We start from the raw sequence: 25,386 nt of genomic DNA, 5'->3' as shown, positions 1-25,386 counted from the left end.
CGTCCTCTTAATGTATTTTAATTTGTAGAATAGAATGTATTTTTATAGCAAAACGGCGTTTCATATCTTCGTACAACCCCTGTGGTAATAATAACATAATATTCATAATCCGTCGTCAAATTAAATTTACCAATATGTAGGTCCAACCATTCCAAACCAAACCAGATGTCACTTGAACGTCTGCGCTGTTAAAACCATTGTAGACTGTCCGCCCTACTAATTAAACTCTAAATATACGTACGGTTGCCGACTTGAAAGCGAACGTAAATGTACAGGTTCCTTAATGGCTAAATATAATACATCCAACGAAATAAACAGTTATCAAACAACTGGACAACTTGGTCGAGAAACGGGTTGAAATTCCACTATCGTTCCGATACTCGCGGACTTTCTGTTTTCATGCCAACGGCGTAATCCGGTTAAAATACATATATTATAGGTACCTAGCTAATAACGGGCTATCATATAATATTATCGTACAATTTTCTCAACGGATTTGGTTGGTTAAATACATTAATTTATCAATGTCTTGAAGTATTTTAATGAATGTGTGTTCCAACTTCTATTATTGCTAATAGTCTAATACATTTATTCAGGGATGTTTTAATGAAATTTTATAAAGACAATGTTTTAGATATGTTAATATTTTGTCGTTAGAATCATAATGCAGCAGCATTCTTAAAACAGGTATAATGGTTAACCATCGTGTAAAATAACGTGTTAATACTGTACCGTTGCCCGTTATTGTGTTTTATTTTTTTTTAAATAAAACGGCAACTCTATAAAATTATTAAAATGCAATAGGTAACGGATTAAATATTATAATAAAGTAATAGCACATTTATAAAGTTTCCATAAAATATTATTTGCTTAACAAACTCGTGTTTCATAAGTTTTTATTCTTAAAAATACTTTTTTTTAAATCAATCAATAATGTGGATAAATCGAGTTGTAGTTTTTATTACAGAGCATTCTGCTAATTTTTATTGAGGCAATTGTATAACATAATTTTGTTAGGCCCTCTACATGTTTTAAAATTATTATTTAAATTTCACCTACACTTTTAATTAAGAGCAAAACGAGAATTGTAGTAAATAGTTTTATGAATTATTTAAATATTTTATGTGTAGGTACATTATTTTGATCGGATGGAGTGTTTTGAAACTTTAAAATACCTATCCCTTTTGTTTCGGTAGAAAATCTAATTTATTTTACACTTCATTTTTCGATTTTATCATTTTAGTTTATTTTTAAACATAAACAAAAATTTAAAAGTAGTTGATGTGTTATGGAAATTTACAAAACGTTATTCAACCAATCTTTGTTCAGAATCGATTTTCAAAACTGAAGACTTTTTATTGTTTATAAATGTATTTAATATTACTAGGTAGGTATACACAACATATGAAATACGCTTGGGACGTACTTGGGACGCACATCAAATGTTCAAGTTATTTTGTTCAAAGTTTAATTTAAGTTTTAGCTAACCTGCGCTTAAAGTTTATAATGTTATTGTGATTTTACGGATAAGGCTTCTTATGCATTAACATATTTTTCCTTTTATCCAAATACATAGGTTGTCAATAAAGTCAATGTCCACGGTTAGGTTCAGACTGAATTAAATAGAACAATTTTTATTTTGCATATCTAATATAATTTAGAGTTTTTGAATATTTATTTAAAAATAAACTAATGTATGAAAACGTACCTATTTATAATATAAAATCTGTTGGTAATTATTGTTTTATCTGTCGTTAAATATACTATTTATAAGCTGTCATGGTTAGTTATATAGATAATTATATCGAACAAAAAAATAAAACACGTTTTCTGTGACTGTCGGCTATAGCAGACAAACCAAATTTTTTCGCGGTGTGTCTATAGGCTATATAGACAACGTGTAGGCATCTAAACAGCGTGTATGTTGGATATAGCTGACATCAGCTCTATTGAATTAAATATTGTGCTGTGAAATGGTGACGCACTACGGTAATGTTTTTATTTGTAAACCCACCTATACCGAAAATTTTTGTTATTTTAGTCCATTCCTTTTTTAAATAACTATTTATGTTAGTCTTTTTTCGAAATATTAATTATATTTGAATTTGCCGCGTTCATAGTAAAATATAACACGCCTTGTACGTGTCCGTACAATACATTTTTCGACATAATCATTAGGCGTGACATTTAGTGCAATATTTACACAAAGAATTTTGAGGAATGCCTAAAGTTCAAAGTGGAGGTGTTAAATACAACAATTTGTTGAAGAATTTTTAAACCAATTTTTAAAAACCGATAGTGTAATACTTAACTATATATTATTTGCGATCAATTTGTAATTAATAATTATTTAATGTTTAATTAAATATAAAATTTATTTTATTTTTGGTTCCTACTTTTGTGTATTTTTACCATTTCTTAATGTAAACTATATAAATCCTAGCCCTAATTACTACAGAATATTGCCACGTCTATTTGCTGCGTCAAAAATATATTATAACACGTTCACAGAGTTACTAGCTAAATGTACCATACGCACAAAGTTTAATATTTTGTATATTTTACTCGGCAAACACGCGTCCACAAGCCTGATAAGATAAAATCTTAATTAATATATTTTATTCTATACATAAATTTAGTATATAACCGACCACGGTAGCTTATTAAATATATGTACTTAGTATATTTACGAAAAATAAACAATAATTACAGATAAATACGATTTCTTTCATAATTGTTTTCAAATAAATATTCATAAACTCTAAATTTTCAAAATAAAAACTGTTCTATTTAAATCAGTATGACCTAATCCCGGACATAACTGACAATCAATGTATTTGGATTAAATAAATGATATAAAATACCTATACTAAATGCTAATACATAGAAATCCTAGCCCTAATAATAATAATGATACTATGGACGTGCTCTTAGTTTGTATAAGTGCTTTCTTTTTAATGCATAGGACCCAGTTCACGAGGGATATATTTGGTAGCCGATGGGAATTTGTTTATTATTATGAGTACCTACCTATAATATTGCACAATATTAATAATTAATATTTACACGACCACACACATATAATTTATTATTTGATATATTTGCTCAACCTCGTTAAGAGGACATTGTACCCGTATGTTTTGTCATCGTCATACAACCACCAAAACGCATATCATAACAATTTTTAAATTGTAATTTTTAAGATGCTCATTATTTGCTTCAAAATTAAAATAGCGTAAACATTTTACGTAGAGCACTGCATAATATTTTACCTGTACATTTAATAATTTGATATATTAATTTACTCTAATATTAAAAATAACAGTAAAAATTAGATTATTTTAAACATAAAATTTGGTGTGTTATGCATTAGTATAATAGTAAGTGGAGACGACATTACACGGTGATCACCATGCCGTCAATTCAATAAATATTAATAACTATATAAGTTTGAACTCATGAAGCTTTAAATACAATTAAACGGCCGTTGAATATTTTTATTAGTCATTTTTCACGTCAAACCATTGGCTATTCACTCTTTAAAGGCATTAAAATATTAAATTAATATAATAAATTATATACTCCCGGTGCTTAATTACAATTATACATATTACATATCTAACCAAGCTAAAATTAAGTAAGTATAAATAAAATAAACAAGAAAATATATGTTTTGATCAAACAACTTATGCATGCATGCATTTTGTAAAAATCTTAAAAAACCACTTTTCAAGCGTGTCAATTTTCTGGGTTTAAATACATTTTTTTAAATAATTATTTTATAATATAGGTAATTAATTTATGTATACAATTTTGGGTCTTAAAAATATTAATTTTATATGATTTATCAAAACGTTATATTATGAAAAAAAGCGTTATTGGTCTTTAGAAAAAAATCTTGTTTTATTGGTTTTTTGTTAGGAACTCAGAAGTACAAACGAACGATTTTTAATAGACTATTGAATTCAGCGTTAGATTCAGATCTTACCTATATAAATTTATTATATATTATAATATAATACATCATAATATAGGTACCAATTATAAATGTCAGATTATAAATCATTTTATACATTTACCTAGCCATATTAAATAACAAAACAAGTCTAAATAAAAATAATTTAAAACATACTATCATGATAATAAGTTACCATAGCAACAGATTTTCAAAATGGACAAATGATGATGGACGTATAAAAGGGTTTCCGTTCATTGATAATGTAGAATCCCTAAAAATCTAATCACACTATTATTATATTATGTTCTAGTGTGGGATGCATCAGCGAAACAAGCAGTGGGTCTGTTGTCGGGAAACAGATTCCAGTTAGGAGACTTTGACGAGTGCCTGCAGGTAGCTAAACCTATTAAGGCCCAATACTGCCTCGTTGATGTCAAACTTGATGTGCCGTCTCAATATTCCTATGCCGACCCACTGGCTAGAGAATATGATCCGTTATTACCAGCTTGGCTCAAAATTTACGTAAGAAAAGTTTTTTCCGCCTCTTATGGTGAATTAAATTCACAAACAGTACATAGTATAGCACTATTTTGTTATTTTTTCGACGCATGCGCTTAACAAAATATATAATCGACTATAAACGTTATCGCTTATAATTTATAAAATGTATGATTTGTTTCATATAGATTTTATATTTTGCAATAGCTGCTGTCATTATATTCACTTTATTACATTATGATATATTGATATAGATATTAGTATAATTTTTAATTTATTCAACCTAATAAGGATATTTCAAACGTATACTGTTTGTTTTCTATCCCTGACTCATGTCCACGAGTAACGTAGCAAATTTGTCTTCAGCAGAACCAATTTTGTGTTGAAACCTTCAATATTTTACAATTAATTGACATATTATTAATGTTAAATAGAAGGACATAATCAAGCCTAACCTCATAGATTTTTAGATTATAACTAGCGAGAGAGCTAGTGGTTTTACAATGGTGTTTATTTTTTTTTTTACCCTGTATACAAAATTTCTACCAGAAGGAGTGCTTCCATTTCAACATATAATATCTTATCTTTTAAAAAATTTGATCAAGGTGGTACATTAGAGAGGTAATTTTTTGATTTTCTCAATAATTATTTAATTTCACCGGAAAAACCACTGACGAATTACAAAAAATCGCTATAAATGGGATTTTAATTTCTAACGCTTTATTTATTACCATAGAAATGAATAAAACATCATAGTATTATATTATCAATTTAACTTACAGGCTATAATAAATAATAACAATATAAAAAAGCAAATAAGTGGATGTCGCTCTGCTGTACAGTAGATTACAAGTGGGTCATAATGGATTGTATTAGACTTGAATTCAATGATATAATATCATTGTATAAGATAGGTGTTACAGATCTATGTTTTACATAGGTATCTAGTTATAATCTTTAACTCACTAAACAATTTACAATTAAAATATCAATATAGATCTAATATAGCTGCCATAGAAAAAGTTTTAAAAATAGATCAATTTACTTTAATAATAATAACGCATTGTTGATCTTGCTGAAAGTACATTTTCAATGTTGCGTATGGGTTAAAAAGAGAAAATAAATAGTTGCTGACATTCTCTATTTAAGGGAAACGAATTACTTCTTACATTTTTATTAAAATAATAATATTAATGAATTGTCTACAAAAGTTGTGGTTAAATAACAAATAGGCACATAATATCATGTTTTATGTTACAAAAAATTAAGAGGTTTGTAAGCAGTCGTAAAAAAACCAGATAAATAATCATGTAAAATCAATGATAACTAGTTCATCTAATAATGCGCATGTTATTTTATATATAAAAGCTGTAACTTATTTTTAAAAATAAATATTATGGTTTCATCGAAATAAGGAATATCTAGTCATAAAAATAATAAAATTATAAAAATAGTTACTGGATAAGTTGAACTAACTTTAAATTTAAGTCCTTGAACACCCTAGTTCGATTTATAAAATAAATATTGATGATTGTTGCTCACCTCAACCTTCTGTCGTCCTCGATAAGAAATTCCTGTTTTTATCACAAACTTTACATATGTACAGTACAACAGTGTAATCAACCTGTTGAAAAATCAACAATGAATAGTGATATGTCATATGACATTTATCTTATCAAACATACAATATTATAACATATTAAAATAAATAAAATAACTACCTACAAGCTACAACTGATATTTGAATATGATAAATCGGTAATATTGGCAATCTTATGTCATATATTGGTATGGATCTACAACTAAACTAGTCACTGAATAACGATAGCCTATACTATAGGCCCTATAGATTAGTAGGTACCTACTTAGTAGGTACAGTATGATTTAAAGTTATAAGCTGTAATTTACTTTTATCTATCACCTTTAGGTTTCCTTTAAATTTTTTTTATTCAATACAGAGCAATGATTATACTCATAAATAGCTCGTTTATTAATGATAATTAGGGATGGGGTTTTTATGACCTTCAACACACTATATAATGCATGCAAATATGCCTACAAAACATCCATAAGATAATCAAATATGACATTCTAAAGTGTATTAAAAGTGTTATTATTTTTTATACACTCAATATTCAAAATATATTTTATAAAGTACACATTTTCATAATAATTAATATTAAGTTTAATAAAATAATAACCAATTATTTAAAAAAATGTAATTTATTTTTAATTTTACATAATAATATTAAATTAAATTTACTATTCATTTTTAATAAAATGTACATATTATATACATAAAGATTTACCAAGCATACTCACCTCTATTTTTTCCTATAGTAATAAATTAATTTAAATTCTGAGTATTCGAATTTTTTAATTTACAAAAGGACCAAAAAAGCTTGAGGCAATACAAAATTTCTATTCAAATATAAGCCATCCTTCTTATACTGTCAATTGTTAAACAAATGATTTTTTTGAAAATGTTGATTAATCGCTAATTCAATATTTGAATATAGTATTATTGAGTTACCTCAAAATGTAAATTCTATATACTAAGGATAATAATCCTTAAAAATGGTTTTCTATAAAAGTTATATATATTAGGTAGGTACAGTAAAAACACTGATTTTTATTTTTTATTTAGTTGATTTTATATAGGTAAATCTATATGTTCTTTTAAATATACCAAAATAATTACAAATATAAATATGAAAAAGCGCCGAAAAACAAAAATATGATGGAAAAACTGGAATTTTTACACGAAATATGTGTTCGATAAAAAATTACACCATGTTTATTTTATAAATTACCTTTTATACTTGATCAAATATTCAAAATATTTTTATTCGTTTTGAGCTGTTTACGAGCAATTTCAAATTTCAATTTTTTTGGTATTTTTTTTCTATAAATATATATAAAAAATGTTTAGCTGGCTAATTAACGATTCTGAGGGAAAACGGTTAGACAGCTTATGATATTACTAAGTATATTTGATGATATTATTGTGAATAAAGTAATTTATACAATATAACCTATTTACGTGGAACCTTGTTTTAAATTTTCAATCCTTAGTTATAAAAGTTGAACATTTTATAAATTATTAACTACAAAATAATTATTAAATTTTAAATTTGATAAACTTTGTCAAAATTTGAATTTTAAATGCTTATAAACAAAAATTGTGCCTATGTATTTATAATATTTTTCAAGTGATATTGTAACAATATATCAGGAGTCTTACATAACATTTTTACGCTTCTTTAGCCAACAAATAAAGTTTTATTGACATTCATTGAAAAAAAGACTAATCAAATTGGAAACTGAAAATGTGCCTAAACAGTTCAAAACAAATAAAAATATTTTGAAAATTTTATCGTGTATAGAAAATGCAAATATAAGAAATCAGTGAAAATTTCATGTATATATATTTATTTGTTATAGAGTTACACCAAAAACCAAAATCGATTTTGCGTAAAAAGTCCCGTTTTCCTTAATTTTTATGTTGTTTTTCCCTTGAATGAACCTGAAAACAACCAACTAAATTAATTTCCCATCGAACAAGATACTGTTGAAGAAAATCGAAGCAGTTTTACTGCCCCAAACGGTGGTGACAGACAAAATAATAAAAATTTAAATTTAAAAAAAAACACACATTGTAAAATCAATACAGTCATCGCTCCACTCAGAATCTAAAATGAAACTAATAATATATCAAGACAATTTAGGGCTAGTTTATTAAATGGTATATTTTTCCAAAAATTAATTATTTTATATTACAATTCATAACCAATTTATATTAACCATTATGTAGGTAAGTTTATAATTATTGAGTACCTAGGTAATCAGTATAAATTATGAATCCTTATATTTTTAAAAATTCGTTATAAATTAGGGTACAATAATAGGGTGATTGTGGGGCAACCCCCCCCCCCCCCCCTACTGCCTATATTGTCAGTAAAAGTATTTTGCACCTAGTGGGCTACTTATCTGTGGGCGTGTCTGCAGTCTGCTTATACATAAACCTATCACTGACATTTATACTAACGAAACGTTATAAAATGTATATATTAAACTTGTAAATTGTAATCGTAGAATTAATATGCTAAAACATTTTAAGTGGGTACAATTTAAAAAAAAGATACTATAATAAAAACATGAGCTTCCCTCGAAATCAAAGTTCTTTTTAATACATTTCTATAATAGCTATAATAGTGTTGATGCAGTTTTTTATAGTTTAAAAATACATTTTTACTATTGCTAATATAATTTAATATTTTATCTTAAAAGTTTATTTAGGATCCATATAATATACATAAATAATAATTTGTACAAAAAGTAAATCTGTTGGCGTTATTATTAATGTTACAGTAATGTTACAGTAGGGTTGTTATGTTCAAAACACAATGTTTTAAACATAATGATTAGCGTTACAAGTTACAAGACATGATTAGAAAAAAATTTCCTTAGATAAATTGACAACAAAGGTAATTTTCGGTGATTGCTATTATTTACGATTTTCTGGTAAACATGATTCTGTTATAATTTCAGTATAAAACTATAAAAAAAGTTGCTTGATTGTATTGTTATTGTATTGTTATTAATATAATTAGTGATTTAATCGTAAATATACACGTTTATTATTCGACATTTTTAAAAATTATTTAACATTAACAGTATTTAACAATTTTGAATTATTTTATGTTTTATAGTACGGCGGGGCAAGGTTCAAACAACGTCTGGATATGATAAAATGGGCTTTGTGTGTGCCTGCGTCATGTTCAGCGTTGGATGTCCAGACGTATCTTAGATCGTATATCAAAGAAAACAAGCTGGACGTGATTGAAAATGTGTCGGTTGCTGACAATATGTGTACTCAAGCACAACGTCCTGGCGATGAATATACTGCGTATGACATTGCGTTTGTGTAAGTTTTTATACGATTCAATAAAACAAACTTAAGGGATTATTTAAGCATTGATATTATATAGAGGAGTTCTTTTACAAACAAAGTCACAAACTAAAAGATTTTCTAAATTACGTTCGGTAAAATATTGTCTCAAGATTCGGTGCTATTAGTGAAATAAAATAATTTTACTAGTTATTTATAAAAAAAAAAGTCTTATGAAACAATAACGTTGTGTGCTACTATTGTACTTGACAATCTCTTTGACTAAACTAGTATATCTTGTATGTATAATGAGTTTCAACGTGAAATTTGAAAACCTACAAAAATCCGAATTTTTAATGTTACCCCCACGGAAGTTATACGTTGAATTTGTCTCGGCAAGACATATTGCACTGCGAGGGGTCCCGTTTCTTGATTGCAGTTCTGAGGTAATGTTTTGTGGGTTTGTAGTTTCTCGAGTAAAATAACTGATGACGAAGGTCACCTGCGGTGCTTCGGAGAAAGACCAGGCCACGTGGCGATATGAGAAAAAAATTACCATCTAAACTCTTACTATTTATTTGTCAAGTATACAGGGCTTGATTCATCAACCATGCTCACAGCTCACCCGATTTTATACTTGTATAATAGATGTATTTATTTTAAAAATGTTTATACATAGTTATTAATCAAAATTCAAAATAGTATTTTTTTAAAGTTATTAAACCTTATGTAGAGAACTATACACAATTTAACTACTAGGGAAAATGTTACTTTATACATTTATAATGGTCTTAAAAAAATTTTCAAAACGCTATTCGCGCATATGGCTTACACTTACCTATGCAAGAATGATAATGCTTAAAGAATATTGTATGAAATAATTCACATACCTAATATTATCAATTACCATGTTACAATTTAAAAATTTAATTTTTCAGTTTGATGGAATAATATTTATAAAAAAATTATAGAAATAATGACATAAATTATGTCATATTTAAGAAAATATCATTAAACAATATTAAACTGTTTAGATCAGGCTACGTTATAAATTAAATATTCCAATGGAATTTATATAATTAATAAAGCATTTGTATATTTTGGAATTTTATGAGATTGAAAATATTATATTTTCAATAAAATATAGTTTTTCTGAAGTATTAATAAATCACACAAGGAAAAATATAATACATGCTACAAAAGCTTTTTATAGAGGTTATTATTTATAGACACAAAATATCTTTTTAAATGTGTGTTTTTACGTTTTATGAGATTAAATTTGTTGAGAACAGAAGACATTTTGATAAGTCATAAACACATAATGAACTGAAGTTTTCTTCATTCTTTCTAACAAACTACAGGATATAATAATTTTTTTCTATAATTTATTGATTATTCCATGCAAGGCTAATAGTTTTATATTAAACACAGACATGATGTAGATGTTCTTAGATGTCTAATTTAAATTTTAGCGTAATGAAGTAACAACTAATAAGGTACCTATTCTTTTTACTTCTTAGTATTGTTATTTACCTAATTTGTTAAACATTATAATATACCTAATGTTCCAGGTACCTATTTATCATTATTTGGGTAAATGTAATTCTAGGTATTGTTTTAATTTAAGTATTAAATACTTCAAAATATATTTATTTCCATTTAAAATTACTATTATTGAGTTTTCAATTATAAGTTGCTATTTATGTAATTACAACAAAATTGCTCAATTTAGGTTTTTAATTATTTTTGCTGATTCAGGTAACGGTAGTAACTGTATGAACTACTCATGTATCACGTTGATTATTATATAATATACAAATCGCAAATAAATATGTAGTGTTTGATCATGCAAATTTTTCTTCTATACGAGTTTATTTAATATAAGTTTTGCATTAAAAATTGTTAGTTTAAAAATACAGGTTAACGCTTTTCTCTTTAAATCAACAATTATAACCATCTTTTTTTTTAAATTATTTAAATTTAACAACTTTGACAAGGACAAGAATTTAATACATTAAGAAAAAAATATGGTTATGGAAAATATTAAACTTATATTATGTAATGTACAGAAATAGCACATTTCAATAGAAAAAACCCCAGTGATAAATAATAAATTGTATATTATTTCGATGTTTATTTTAGTTAGGTATCTGATGTTTAATAAACACTATAAAATATCTTAATACCTCATTTAATGAATTTCACCCTATTTAATGATTATTCTTACCGTATAGCGGAACTGTTTATATACGAAAAATGATTCTGTGCTGAAGAAACTGTTAGTCTATTTCTAAGGAAATTTTATATTTTATTTGTATCACTTTTATTTTTATTTTTAATATAGATATTATCTATTAGTAATTTATTTTTGTATTAAAATTACGATAGGTTTAACTTATTTTTGGCAAAAACATCGTATAATTATATCAAATATGATATAATAATTTATTGTAGTTTATTTAGACAAGAACGACATAGTGTAGTATAGTATGATGATTTAATTTGGTTTATGGTATAAATATCTTAAAATTATTCTAAATATTTCAAAATTAATAGTATAATTAGTACAGATAATCATGACTAAATAAACTTTAACTAAATTTTTGACAGCAAAAATGTTAGTTCGTACGTATCACCAACATAGTTGTGGGTGGTTATGCATATACCCTAAGCACAACCACTCAAGAAATAATCAATATTATAGATATTTAATACTTAATTAATCTAAAAAATCATTTAAATATATTATGTATATTTTTGGTGTATGAATAATAATATCAATTTTTTTATATAATATATATATATATATATAGGTATACTGGACTTTATTACCCGAACATTTTTAACGCAATTCCTATAAAACATAATATAATAATTACATAAATTAATTATTTATTTACATACAAACACACAAAATAATAAATTCTGAACCTTTTTCATTTTAATATCTATGACTTGAAAAAGTAACAGAATAGATTCATAGGTACCTATAAAATATTTTCTGGGTGATGAGTGTGGAAAGGGAGATATCTGTTTAAAAAAGGTGGGTAAGTGGATGTCGCTCTGCTGTACAATAGGTTACAAGTGGGTCACTGTATAATGGATAGTATTAAATTTGAATTTAATGATATAATATCACTGTATAAGAAAAACGATTCTGAGCGGAGACGGTTTGTCAGTCTAGATATTAGACATACATAATATTATAGGTATACTTATCTATAGTATTATTAATAATTTTCAAATTAATCATATCACAATATCCATTAGGTTACGCGTTATACATCAACAACAAACCGTGGTACTATCATAGACATATAATAGTATACTTTAGAAGTTTCAAGTACCCACAAATAATATTATACAATCACAACAAAATAATTAAAATAGTTATTCCAGGTTTTTTAATATGTAATTTCGTCCAAATTTGAACTTAAAATGACTATAAAAATAAACTGTGGTTATGTATTTCTTAGAATTGTTGCTAACAGTGTTAAATATTTACGTGAAATCTAGTTTTAAATTTTCAAACCTTTGAAAACTATAGGAAATTTCAAATTTTGACCCCCCAAAGTACCAACTAGATTTACTTTCCTATCAGAAAAGGTACTGTTGAAGAAAATCCAAGCACTTTTACTGTCCTAAAAGGTGATGACAGACACAAAAAAAAAATGATATTGAGAAAAATATTTTTTTTTAAATATATCATGTCTTGGAAATACTAATGTTTAATATTAGTATTACAGTATAATAATATAGTAAATATCTGATGATACTTTAAATCATCAACGGTTATCCAGTTTTTAATCTCATAAAAATAAATATGTTTTCAAAACTGGTGTTGTATATTATTAAATATTCCCCTTAAGTTATTTATTTTTTTTTTCTGACAATTTTAAAAAGTTAAAGCGTACTCACAATGTATAACAACATACCCTCAACCTATGTGTATAATTTCGAACACAACATTTTTTTAAAAATATGTGTAATACGTTAAAGAATTAATATCACAATATTGAGAATTTCGAGACTTTCTAGACAATGTATATACTCTATATTATTGCGACAAATATAGTGACAGAGTACACTGTACACAATATTACCGTAACACATACCATTACAATTACGTACTTACATAAAATATGTCTTATAACTACGTATACGTAGTTACGTATAATCCTGAAATAATTTTGCTATTGTTTTCGAAAAACAAATTTATGTCATTAGCTATTAAATATCCGATTATTTCTTCAGGCATATTTCCTATTATATTATTAATTATTATAATCTCCTCTTAACAAAACTTTTGAACTATACTCATTACATTTTCATTAACATTGCGCATTTAAAATATTAATTAATATTTTGATGGTCTTACATTTGAGGGTAGTATATATTTTAGACTAACCAATGATGTATCATTTTGACAAGTTCAATGATCTAGAAATGAAACCAGTTCACAGACATTCGCAATGTACTTCTACATACCTACCTACTAGGTAGTTCTAAGTCTTCAGATTTATTTTAAATATTGATAGTAATAAAACATAGATAATCAAATATTTTTGTGTTTTATTTTCAATGGGAAACTGTTTACAAACTTCCGAACTCATGTACTTGCTTGTTTATAATTTCCACTTGTATATATATTATAATATAGCGATTTGCGCTATATGTTATTCATCTACTAATATATGTCACATTGTCATGCTATACGAGGATTGGTCGTGACTTATAGTTGTTTTTATCGTGTTCGAAGGAAACTATAAAGAAGTCCATGACATATATATATATATATGATATTATATCAAAGCCTTGGTCATCACGACCAAGAATGAGATGGACGAAATAGTATTAATATATTTAATCCATAATAACCCTTTTGTAAAATATCTACGCAATAATATTCGATGAGGGTCATAGCGATTAGGTATTCTCATCAAAGGTGTCATTGATATATTTATGTTGTTCCTAGATATCCTTGGTTTGGCATTGTATTTAAGACCTAATCGCTACCACGGACTCAGAAAGAATGGATTGGAAACGAGAGCCATAATATACCAGGCTGCTTAAGGTTTAGTAGAGTCTTGTAGGGGAAAAACAGCAAGTACCTATCTATGTATCAATCTCTACTTATATTCATCATAGAAACTAGATGATGGATATAGCATTCGATACATACTTGTCGTTTCCCCTCCCCCCCTCCACCAATCAAGACTCTTCAAAAACCTTAAGCGAATACCCCCCTCCACCAGAATCACCATCATACGCCTGCCAGTTTGTTTCTAGTCCATTCTATCTTAGACCGTGATTTCTACTAACAATTGACGAACTAATGATATTAAACCGTGATTTTTCATTAAAATAGTAGATGGCTGAGTTTTAAACTAATGATATTATTAAAAAATATTGTTTAAAATTGGTTAGGAAAAGCAGTAAGCACATGCATACGTGTGTTAAGTTCCTGGTCTCTGTTCGTAATTTATGAATCTGATGAAATAAAATATAAACAATTATTTATGTTATATTTCCCAATCACATACATAATGTTCGAAATTTAAAAATATATCTTATTACTAGAACAGTATGAACACATGTATAAAACACCTGACCAATACTGACTAGCAATCTATGATATAGTTGTTTCATTATGATTTATGATATACGCATATCATAACCATCTACCTGCAGACAGCAGCTATTCATGATATTTATTTACGAAATGTTAGTAGAACAAATAAAACAATATAATTATTGATATGACGATATATTTATTCAAGCTCTAATAGTAAAATGTGCGTCGTAATCGTCTGTCGCAATTTTTGTCCATTTGGTGACAATTATTATAAACCATGATTCTTTCAAATACTATAATTTTTGCCGTTATTTTATAGAAAGTACTCACATAAAAGAAAACATTTTAAAAGTAGGTAAACATAGGTAGGTTATAAAATAAAATGTATTCACAAATAAGTTATACCTGTAATAAGTATATGTGATATTATATTAAAAAAAGAATTATCTTCGTCTTGCGTTTATGCATAATGGCGTAGAAAACCGTCAATGACTCAATTTAAACTGTTTTATGTATATTTAAAATTAAATGCTTTAACATTACTTTCTTCATACATATTAACAATTTTTGTTTAATGTTAAATAGCTTGAATGAATTATACATTTGTACAGTTATATAAAATAAAACGAATACTATATAGTGATGTATATTAAATTAAATTATAAGGGTAAATTGAAAATGCATAATATAAAGAAAAAAATATATTCAAACTATTTAACTTCAGTAAATTGGATTAAGGTACTTAAATACAATTTGTATAATTTGTAAATTATATTATTTTTAGTAAATTTAAGCAATTACAAAAATCGATATTAACTTACTGAAACCATATTTTAGTACAAGAAACGTATTGTTAATTTAACAAAATATTAATTTGAAAAATTGGTTATTTCACTACGTGCTTTTGCTCGCCAACGGCCAAGCTATTATAGGTATACCGTAACCTTACAATGTAAATATAATTTGATTATATGATTTTAATTTAAACATTAAACCGTACATTAACCCAGCATTTGACAATTATTTTGTTGTTAATCTTTTCATAATTTGTTCATAAATTATTAATGTTCATTACAATAGAATATTTGTGTTTATAAGCATTATAGGTAGACATATTGCTATAAATATGTGAGGTGATAGGCATTTCCTATTAATATTCTACTATTATTCAGTCTACGATTTATGTGTGAATTAATATTTCATTTTTGTTTCACAGATTACTCATTGTAGTTTTGCTATCGTTAACTATAACTGCTACAGTTTTCGATTACACAGTGTATTCTGAACGAACAATATGGCAATGGAATCAAGGTATGTTCATAACTGTATTAATTTATCATTAATAATAAAATATAACAAGACCCACACCAGTTTTAACTTAAAATCTATAACGAAAATGATCCACAATGGAAACCTGTGGATCGTGGTATATTTTCGTATTATCATATTGAATCGTTAAATATTATACATGGACATTTTTAAAATCAATTATGATACAATTTTTCAGAATCAAAATCTGCGGATTTGATTATGTGTTTCTCCGGCAGACGTGCTATGCAAAGTTTAAAAAACAAAAATTGTGTAGTCCGAGGACTGGATCTTTCCCCATTATGTGGAACTACAACTATATCAATGATTCTTATCATAATTGGGCACAGATGGGGTTTTCGATTACCCGGACCTTTACAAAACTACGAAGTTAATGAACAGGTACGCATTTAAATTGTTTTTGCAACTCTCATACAATAAATTGTACACATACATATTATTGTACAACTTTAATATTAATATACAATATTTTTTGTTACAATTATCGTCAGGTGTTCTACAATTATTTCATTTCTATATTCACTTCTCACATGGACCTATTGGTGGACACATTTTTTGCCATAAGTGGAGCCTTAATGATCCTAATTCTACTCGACCGCCTTGAAACTTCATTCATTAATCCGTTTAAAGTATTGGTGTTTAAATATTTCAGGTGATTTTTAGAAATATTTACAATTTAATTTACCACACAATATAAAATATAATTGTCTTATTCCGAAATAAAAACGTAAATAATTGTTTTGTTCTGTTATTTAGGTTAACGCCTGTTTATGCTGTGATAATATTCTTTTTTGCAACCCTTCAGTACAAAATGGGAACTGGTCCCCTTTGGGAAGCTTTTATTGGAACAGACAAAAAAAATTGTCAACAAACGTGGTGGTTAAGCTTGTTGTACTTGAACAATTATGTCGCAACAGATAAAACGGTATGTAAATAATATGTTATTTATTTATTTATTTATTTATTAACTTATTAAATTTAAACTCAATTTTTGTACTCAGTGTGGATATCATACATGGTTCATGCCTTGTGAATTTCACTTCACGATGATTGGTGTCGGCTTAGGGTATATATTGCATAAAAAGCCTAAAATCGGAATGTATTTAACTTCCTTACTTATGGCTATTTCTATTGCTATACCATTTGCACTCACCTTTATTGGACAGAAACCAGGAAATATTCAATTCAACATGGAGTAAGTAAAACCGAAGAATTTTTCGCTATATTGATGCTTTTCTATATTTAAGTTATGTGTCGAATCACTCCATAGTTAAAGAATCACAAATGTTAACTATGTATCGATTTCAAAATTAATCTTTCAAATATAATAGGAGAGTATTTTTAATGAACAGAAACTATGTGCCCACAACTAAATACACTACACTATTTAAAGGTGTTCAAAGTAATAGTTTTAATAAATAATAAATTTCAAGAACCGGTTTCAGAGAAGTACCTAAAGATTATATTATTATTATGTACAATATACATTGTACGTAATAACAATATCAATCTAAATTGAGTTTAAAATAGACATTGTTAATATTTTGCCTGTATTAATATACAACGTCTTGGCATTTTCAAATTACTATGTTTACAGTAGAGAGAGAGAGAAATATCACATAATAATAGTAATTATATAGTATGATAGCACTCGTAGGTAATAGTTAGATGCTAATATTCAATACCTAACGACTAACGTATTCTATAAATAATATATTCGAATAATCTTTGTGTTTACACTTTACACGTTATCGTACTCGACACTGCTGTTTACTACGGCACTACAAATTAAGTATTTTTATACATTTTATATAGCTAACATGTTATCCCTACATTTACGATTTAGGTAGGTATCAAAAAAGTCGGATCGTACCATGTCTGATTAATACCTATGGATGTTTTAATTTAATTGCATATTATAGGTAATTATAATTTAAGTCTAATTCAAATGTTTACAATAAAAAATAAATTTTTCCAAAGAGAGAGAAAGTCGATTTCAAATAGGCTTCGCGTATAAATAAGTTTAATTCGGTTTTCAGTAATCTTACCGCGTATTTAGGTTAAACGGTAGCTAGTAGCTATCACGGTTAGTATCAATAGCTACCTATACTAACCACTAATATAGAAGTATACGCGATCAATACATTGGACGAAAGTATGAAACATTTATTTATAATTATTTATATTAAACATATTATTGTCACATACGGTTTGATCTTGTACGATACAATAACCACGAAAGCTACCATGAGTATGAGAGTATCAATGCCCTACACAATAAAAATAATTTCTGTCACACATGAACACTATATACACGACATAAAAACAACACAACAATCTCTATACACAACCACTTTGGTATAATGTGCCATTTCGTGAATTCAATTAATTTGTACAACACGTATCACATTTTTTAATGGTTATTACACGTAAAAAATAAAAAATTAATAATATGTTTTTGTTTCCAATTCGATAAAATATTTGTAACACTTACATAATATGTATGCATGATATGGAATTTTAAAAATATTTAAATTAATTTAGAAGAAAAAGTAAGTAGGTAGATGCCTATTATTTTAAAATGAACCACATTATAATTTTATTTACATAATTAATCAAAATTAATAACAAACTTTATTTTTTCAGTTTCACGACAAATCCAACCAATGATGATTATTTTATGACAATTTACATAAAATCTCATACTCGAGCTGGACCTTACATAGTTGGTGCTATATTTGGTTATTTGTTGTATAGGAGAAAAGAGAGTACAACTAAATTAAACTTGGTGAGATACATAGTTAAATTATATAAGTAAAATGTAATAAAATACGATCTAACTATATAATATATTCTATAATAAATAACCAGACATATTTTAAACTTGCAAATAAGTAAATAAGTATAACTTGGCGTAAATTCAAGCCCGTATTAAGGGGGGGGGGTCCAGAGGGGACCATGGCACCCGGGCATCAATAGTTTGAATTTATTTAGGGGCCTAATATTTGTCCGTTACTTTTTTCGTTATGGGCTATAACACTGCATAATCACTTTAAAAAAACCTCTGATTATTTAGCGAAAAAAAAGCTTATATATTATAATTTATAAATAAAATGATACATTATTTATTGCCAAGTACCTAATATCTATATATATTTGTTATAACAGATACCTAATATTAAATAATATATACATTATAAACTATTATTATTATTTTTTTTTTCGTACAGTGGCCTCTTTTAAAACGTTGGCCCCTGGGTCTCAAAATGTCTTAAACCGGGCTTGCATAAATTAGTTTCAAAAAAAAAAATTTTAAGACGGAGGTATGCAGAGATATTAAATTTAACAATTTTTGTATGTTACATATTAATATGATGTCTATTCTACAATTAATATATTATTATTTTAATTCAAACATTATTTATATTATAACAGACACAGACATATGTTTTGCTGGCAATTTCTACTCTAATATGTACAACAACATGGTTCAGTGGAGCTTTAATTTACCATCCTTCCTACGTTTACGATCCTTTGCAAGCCGCACTTTATGGTTCAACAATAAGGAGTGTTTGGGCTGCAGGTCTAGTCACTGGACTCTATGCTCTTATAATTGGCCCACCAAGTAAGTAACGTATAGTTAATAGTGCATATTATTCATGACTATGAAGATATATAGGTACTACCTACATCAAACACCATACTATAATATAATCTAAAAACTATGCAGATTGTTGATATAATGCACAATATTTATATAATTTAATGTACAATATATAATAATATATTAATAGCAGATACATAGAGGTACCTAAGTTACCTATTATAGAGATAACCTCAATATCTTTCAATGTTGTTAATTATAATATTATATAATATAAAAGTAAAATTATTTCTGATATCTGGGATCCAACGGGAGGGAGCTCAATTTATCCCTGATATTTTAAAGTTTGAATTACCTACCATACTTTTATTGGATGGGAAAATTTACATTTATATAATTATTTTTACTATTCATCCAAATATCCAACCATCCATAGTGTTCCATTTAGAAAATCTATGCCATCAAAAGTAAGCAGGCAGCAAATAAGCATTAATGTAGCTACCTACCTATATAATTGTTGTAAATAAAATAAATACAAGTTTAATTATTATTTGCGCGGGTAATAAAGAATATATTGAATACATTTCACGTACAATAATAACAGTTATTCCTATCGTAATTTTTTTTTTTTTTGATCTATTCTGAGCCGTAAACGTAAAGCATCTAAAAATAAATGTTTTGTTTAAATAATAAATTAAACACCCACTATGCGGTATCTACAAAAGTTTACTATATCTAGCACACGGAAGATGGAGTGTTTAGATTATTGGTTTTTCGAACTTAAACATCATGTCACTCTAATCCTTATGTAGGTTATTTACTGGGAATTGTTTTCTGAAAGAGCCCTACGATCAGTTTACGTTTAAAGAGACGCGTGGGTTTCTAAACCAATTACCCACAACTGATATTGTTTCAGTCGCGCGTACTTACAAATGACGTGTTTCTTCGTTGATATTTTTTTACGAATCTTATTTGAATCGTAATATTATACTGTTTATATTCACCACTTTTTTCTTTTCAAGATTTCATGAAGAATATGCTGTCGTGGAAACCATTTATACCGTTGGCCAGTTTAAATTTTAATGCGTACATGGTGAACACCATATTACCGGTAGCCGACACTGCCAGCAGGCGGACTCCCGATCACTTCGACATCAGGAACTTCGTAAGTGTACATTAATAGGCATAAACAGTCGAGAGAAAAATAAAAATAACAGTGTCGATATTAAGTATACAAAAAAAACATATATTATGTAGACTGTAATAGGCTCAAGAAAGGAATAATAACAAGGTTTTGATAACAATAAATTGTTATTAAATTAATATTGTTTAATAGAAATAACTAACCCGATGAAAATCCGTTGTTTGTTTATCGTCATATTTTGTTTTGTACATTGAAACTAGAAAATCTTTACATCCACAAACGAAATTCAATATTTAAGTATAGTAATTTTCATTATGAAAACTCAAAAATTGGAGTAATAGCGGTATTCGGTACTCGGTAGGTATACATAATACATTTTAATTAAAAACACATAGAGTTAGTGTAGACATATGCATTATACGTTACTGTCACTGCTGTAATGAAACTTGTATTCGGATTACAACTGAGTTGAGATTACACTTGGTGGAATTTGCTAATAATCACTTATACCTACATGTTATAATTAAAACGAAGTTGATGCCTAGCTGTTCGTTCTGTTCAAAAAAGCAATCTCTAAAATAACAAAGGGAATCTAATTAATTGTAGTAATTTTACATATACCACTCAGTTTAATAAGACTTAGTAGCCACTAGCCAGGTAGTAATAGGTATACGTAATAATAACTTAAACGATTAAATTTCATTAAGTCCATTTCCTAGTTAAATTAATGAAATAATAAAAACAATTATCAATTTGCTTATAATCTTTTTACTGGGTTTTAGTTTCGATATTTGAAATTGATTACCTAAAGCATGCCCACGTGGCAGTTGAACAATACCTATTTGATTAACAAAAAACACACAAATTTTTTTTTTATTGAAATCGTCTTGAAATAGAACAAAAATACTTACACGAGTATTGAAATACATTTTTAATTAATTGTTTAAAAACAATAATTATGTTTTAATAATAATAATTACAAATATACTGCGTGTAGTTAATTAAGGATAATATAACTATTAACTAAAGATAATCAAGTGTATCATTGTTTTATTTGTTTGGTTGGTTTTAATTACCTATTAATTACACACCAACTTTATTCGTTTGTATAATATATTGTATTTTGTATATTAATTTATAAATGTATTAATAATTTATACCGTCGCATATACTTCATGAAAAATCGGTATGCAGTGAATGGCTCTGAACTAAAATTTTAAAATACCCTTTGATCTGTGATGAAAATTCTGACAGTTAATAGTTTACAGAATATAGCGTTTTTGACAAGTTCCATAAATAGATTTATGAAAACAATAATAAAAATATGGTAGGTAATATTTAAGGAAAAGAAGCTAGACGGATTGATTATTTTTTGTTTTTAAGACTGAAATAAGCTTAAGTTAAATAATAAGGTTTAGGTTGAATAATAATAATCGTCCAAGAAATTTCAGTAGGTATAATGTATGTAGGTATGAATATTTAAAATTATTTTCAAATAGAAACTTTAAATTTCTAAAAATAACAAAAATTATGATTCACTAAAGATTGTGTGGGTGACAATTTAAGGATTTTCAATTTTATTTTTATACTGTAATATAGTCATTGTTACAAATGAGCCGAATTACTGAAATTTGATTAGAGTTTATTTCGGTATATCAAAGGTCGAAGGGGTGGTAATTTCTTTCAGGATTACGGACGATTTAAGATATTATGTTGAACAATTTAATTATAGAAAGTCTTTTAAAATATTACGGAACTACTTACTCCTGGTCCATGATAGTTCTATAAACTTAAATTGTAAACCACGAAAAGACATAATTCTCGTAGAATTCGCATTATGTGGATCAAATAATATTGTACGTCCGTACGTTATATCGTATTGTATGAGTATGGCGATTCTTTGAAATTGTATCAAACGAAGGCTACTAACACTTCATCAGCTTACGGTATCGCTGCCAGGCTACAATATACCGTAACGTTAATATAGTTTCTAAAATAATAATAATAAAACGTAACGACTCCCTCGGCGCCCGGTAAAAAAATCGACGAAAATATAAACTTTTACATCTAAAAGAAAAACAAAGAACTGTCTTATATTTTATTATAGGCTTGACGGGATCAAGGCTAATGCTGACCACTTATATTGCATTCGTACAAATAAATATTATTGAAATAAATACAGAAAAAAAAAATCAATAACAAACAGACAGTATAACCGTATAGGTAACAGATATTATAATAACCAAATTGACAATAACATACCTAATAATTTTAATTTTTTTTAATGGGATACGATTGATATTTATTTTTATTAATGATTACAATATTGCACAATACTTGTTTGAAGAAATGTTTGTGTTTAATTTAAATTTATTATAATAATATTATTATTATAGATTGAATGAAATTCTAAAATATTTTAAATGTAGATTTAACATTTAAGTATAATAATATAATATACAATATATAAGTACACACAATGCATAAAGGCTTATGGATTTGGTCAAAGAAGATAAATATTCATTACAATATTAAAATTGAATGGTAACTAATTTATATGGTTATTTATTTTTCAGGTGACTGATGCAATTTCAGACACTGTAATGTGTTTAACGGCTGGTTTGTTCCTTTACTTATTAGTAGAAAGACCGTTCAGGCTTTTAATCACTCAGCTTTTTGTTTCAAAATCAAAATCAAACACAACTGACAAAAAGTAAATAATTGTTAATTTTTTAATTTGTAATTTATTTTAAGAATTAGATTCAATTTAGAATTTATCATATTATGGATGTTAGCTGTTTTAAATTATAAAAAAACGAAATAACTTTGTTTTAATTTTAAAAATAACGTAAAACAAGCATTACTTAAATCAAACAATTACAAAATGTATTAAACTTTAAAATATTTTAATATTCTATGAAGTTTCCAAAAACGTATTAATAAACATTACACAAAATATAATTTATGAATGTGTAATATGCGAGCTTATAACTTAATGTAATATACAAGAAAAAAATGATTACAACAATTAATATAAAATAATATAATTGTAATACTATGGTAATTTAATATTTATTATAAGCAAAGTATTCATCTGCTGAAAGTCTTTGTAAACAATCTTTCATCAATATATTTTAATAATTTATACATTTATAAATAGTGAGGTACCTATATTGATTTCCATTTCATCCAGAGAGGGATTAAAGGGTGTTTTGTATGAAATTTAAAATAAACAAGTATGAAAAAAAAAAATCATTGAATATATTATACCATCTGTAAAAATATCAAAATGTCAAAAACAATAACTATAATAAATAAATTTAATTAACTGAACATTTTTATTTAACGTTATTAAAATTAGTTTATAATGTATAAATAATTGTTTATTAATTGTGTGATTATAGAGTGCAAGGATAAAAAGATAGGTAGAGAGTAAAAAATATTAAAACTAACAACTCAAAGTGGATTCTGCGGAACGAAACTTTGACATGTTGGACTGGTAGGGATGCTGGTAGATTATGGTCGGACACCACGCCCTTTTAAATTTAAATCATAATATATTGTTACCTATAATATTATGGATGTACATTATCATATATTAGATATTGGTTAACATAGTTATAACAAAAATAACACTATTAAGAATATATTTTTTTATTGTCTAACAATACAATTATCAATAAATATTATATTTTATAATATTATTGTCTGTCTTCCACGTGTTTACAGAAATTATGTTTCACAAGCAATAGAATCGAATCGAGATTACGACAAAGTCCTACCTACACATCATCGAATGTAAAAAGACTCATATTTATATTATTTATTTATTTATAGTTTAATTATTTTTGTACCATGAAGCATTGTTTATTTATTACATGTATTTTTGTATTGTATAATTTATGAACGCGCCAAACTGGAGAATGAACTAACTTGACGATATTAAATTTGGCTGTATACCATTTTACATCGTGTTCTTATTTTTATAGTATTCATACCGAGTGGTAGGTCGCTACAAAAACATCTAAGACATTTGAAGAACATAATCAAATGCGGTACAAACGAGTACATTATTATTTATTATTAAATGTAAAACAATATGTTTTTTGTTAAACATAATAAGTACCTCACTCAGCAGAGGCGGCTTGGACGTAATTACAAGAGGTGCACTGCACTCCCAAAATATGGGGTGGGTGTATTTTTGTACATTTTTGGGAAACTGTTATCGTTAATACTTAATACTACTACCATGTTTATGGACTATAATGATATTAATATAATATACCTATAGAATCAGATTGCTATAGTCCATTTTTATTGCTAATTATATTATTACAGTCTATAGATGATATTATTAAAATATATTAAGTGGACGTGGAACCCGCAT

At 26.6% G+C, this 25,386-nt stretch overlaps 1 protein-coding gene across 1 annotated transcript in view; it reads left to right on the top strand.

Annotated features, from left to right (window-relative positions):
• Nucleotides 1-24,966, top strand: part of LOC100159213 (nose resistant to fluoxetine protein 6) — a 41,438-nt gene extending 16,472 nt beyond the window's left edge. The window contains exons 3-14 of the mRNA XM_001952194.5: nucleotides 4,269-4,480; nucleotides 9,169-9,383; nucleotides 16,139-16,233; nucleotides 16,430-16,632; nucleotides 16,743-16,903; nucleotides 17,008-17,176; nucleotides 17,253-17,446; nucleotides 18,898-19,039; nucleotides 19,687-19,876; nucleotides 20,878-21,020; nucleotides 23,576-23,712; nucleotides 24,729-24,966. Coding sequence (XP_001952229.3) covers nucleotides 4,269-4,480; nucleotides 9,169-9,383; nucleotides 16,139-16,233; nucleotides 16,430-16,632; nucleotides 16,743-16,903; nucleotides 17,008-17,176; nucleotides 17,253-17,446; nucleotides 18,898-19,039; nucleotides 19,687-19,876; nucleotides 20,878-21,020; nucleotides 23,576-23,712; nucleotides 24,729-24,801 — 1,934 coding nt within the window. The 3' untranslated portion in view covers nucleotides 24,802-24,966. The remainder of the gene's footprint in view (nucleotides 1-4,268; nucleotides 4,481-9,168; nucleotides 9,384-16,138; nucleotides 16,234-16,429; nucleotides 16,633-16,742; nucleotides 16,904-17,007; nucleotides 17,177-17,252; nucleotides 17,447-18,897; nucleotides 19,040-19,686; nucleotides 19,877-20,877; nucleotides 21,021-23,575; nucleotides 23,713-24,728) is intronic.
• The last annotated feature ends 420 nt before the right edge of the window (nucleotides 24,967-25,386 follow it).

Source organism: Acyrthosiphon pisum, chromosome A2, assembly GCF_005508785.2.
Source record: "Acyrthosiphon pisum isolate AL4f chromosome A2, pea_aphid_22Mar2018_4r6ur, whole genome shotgun sequence".
Classification (NCBI taxonomy): Eukaryota; Metazoa; Arthropoda; class Insecta; order Hemiptera; family Aphididae; genus Acyrthosiphon; species Acyrthosiphon pisum.
This window is presented reverse-complemented; position numbering and strand designations above follow the sequence as displayed.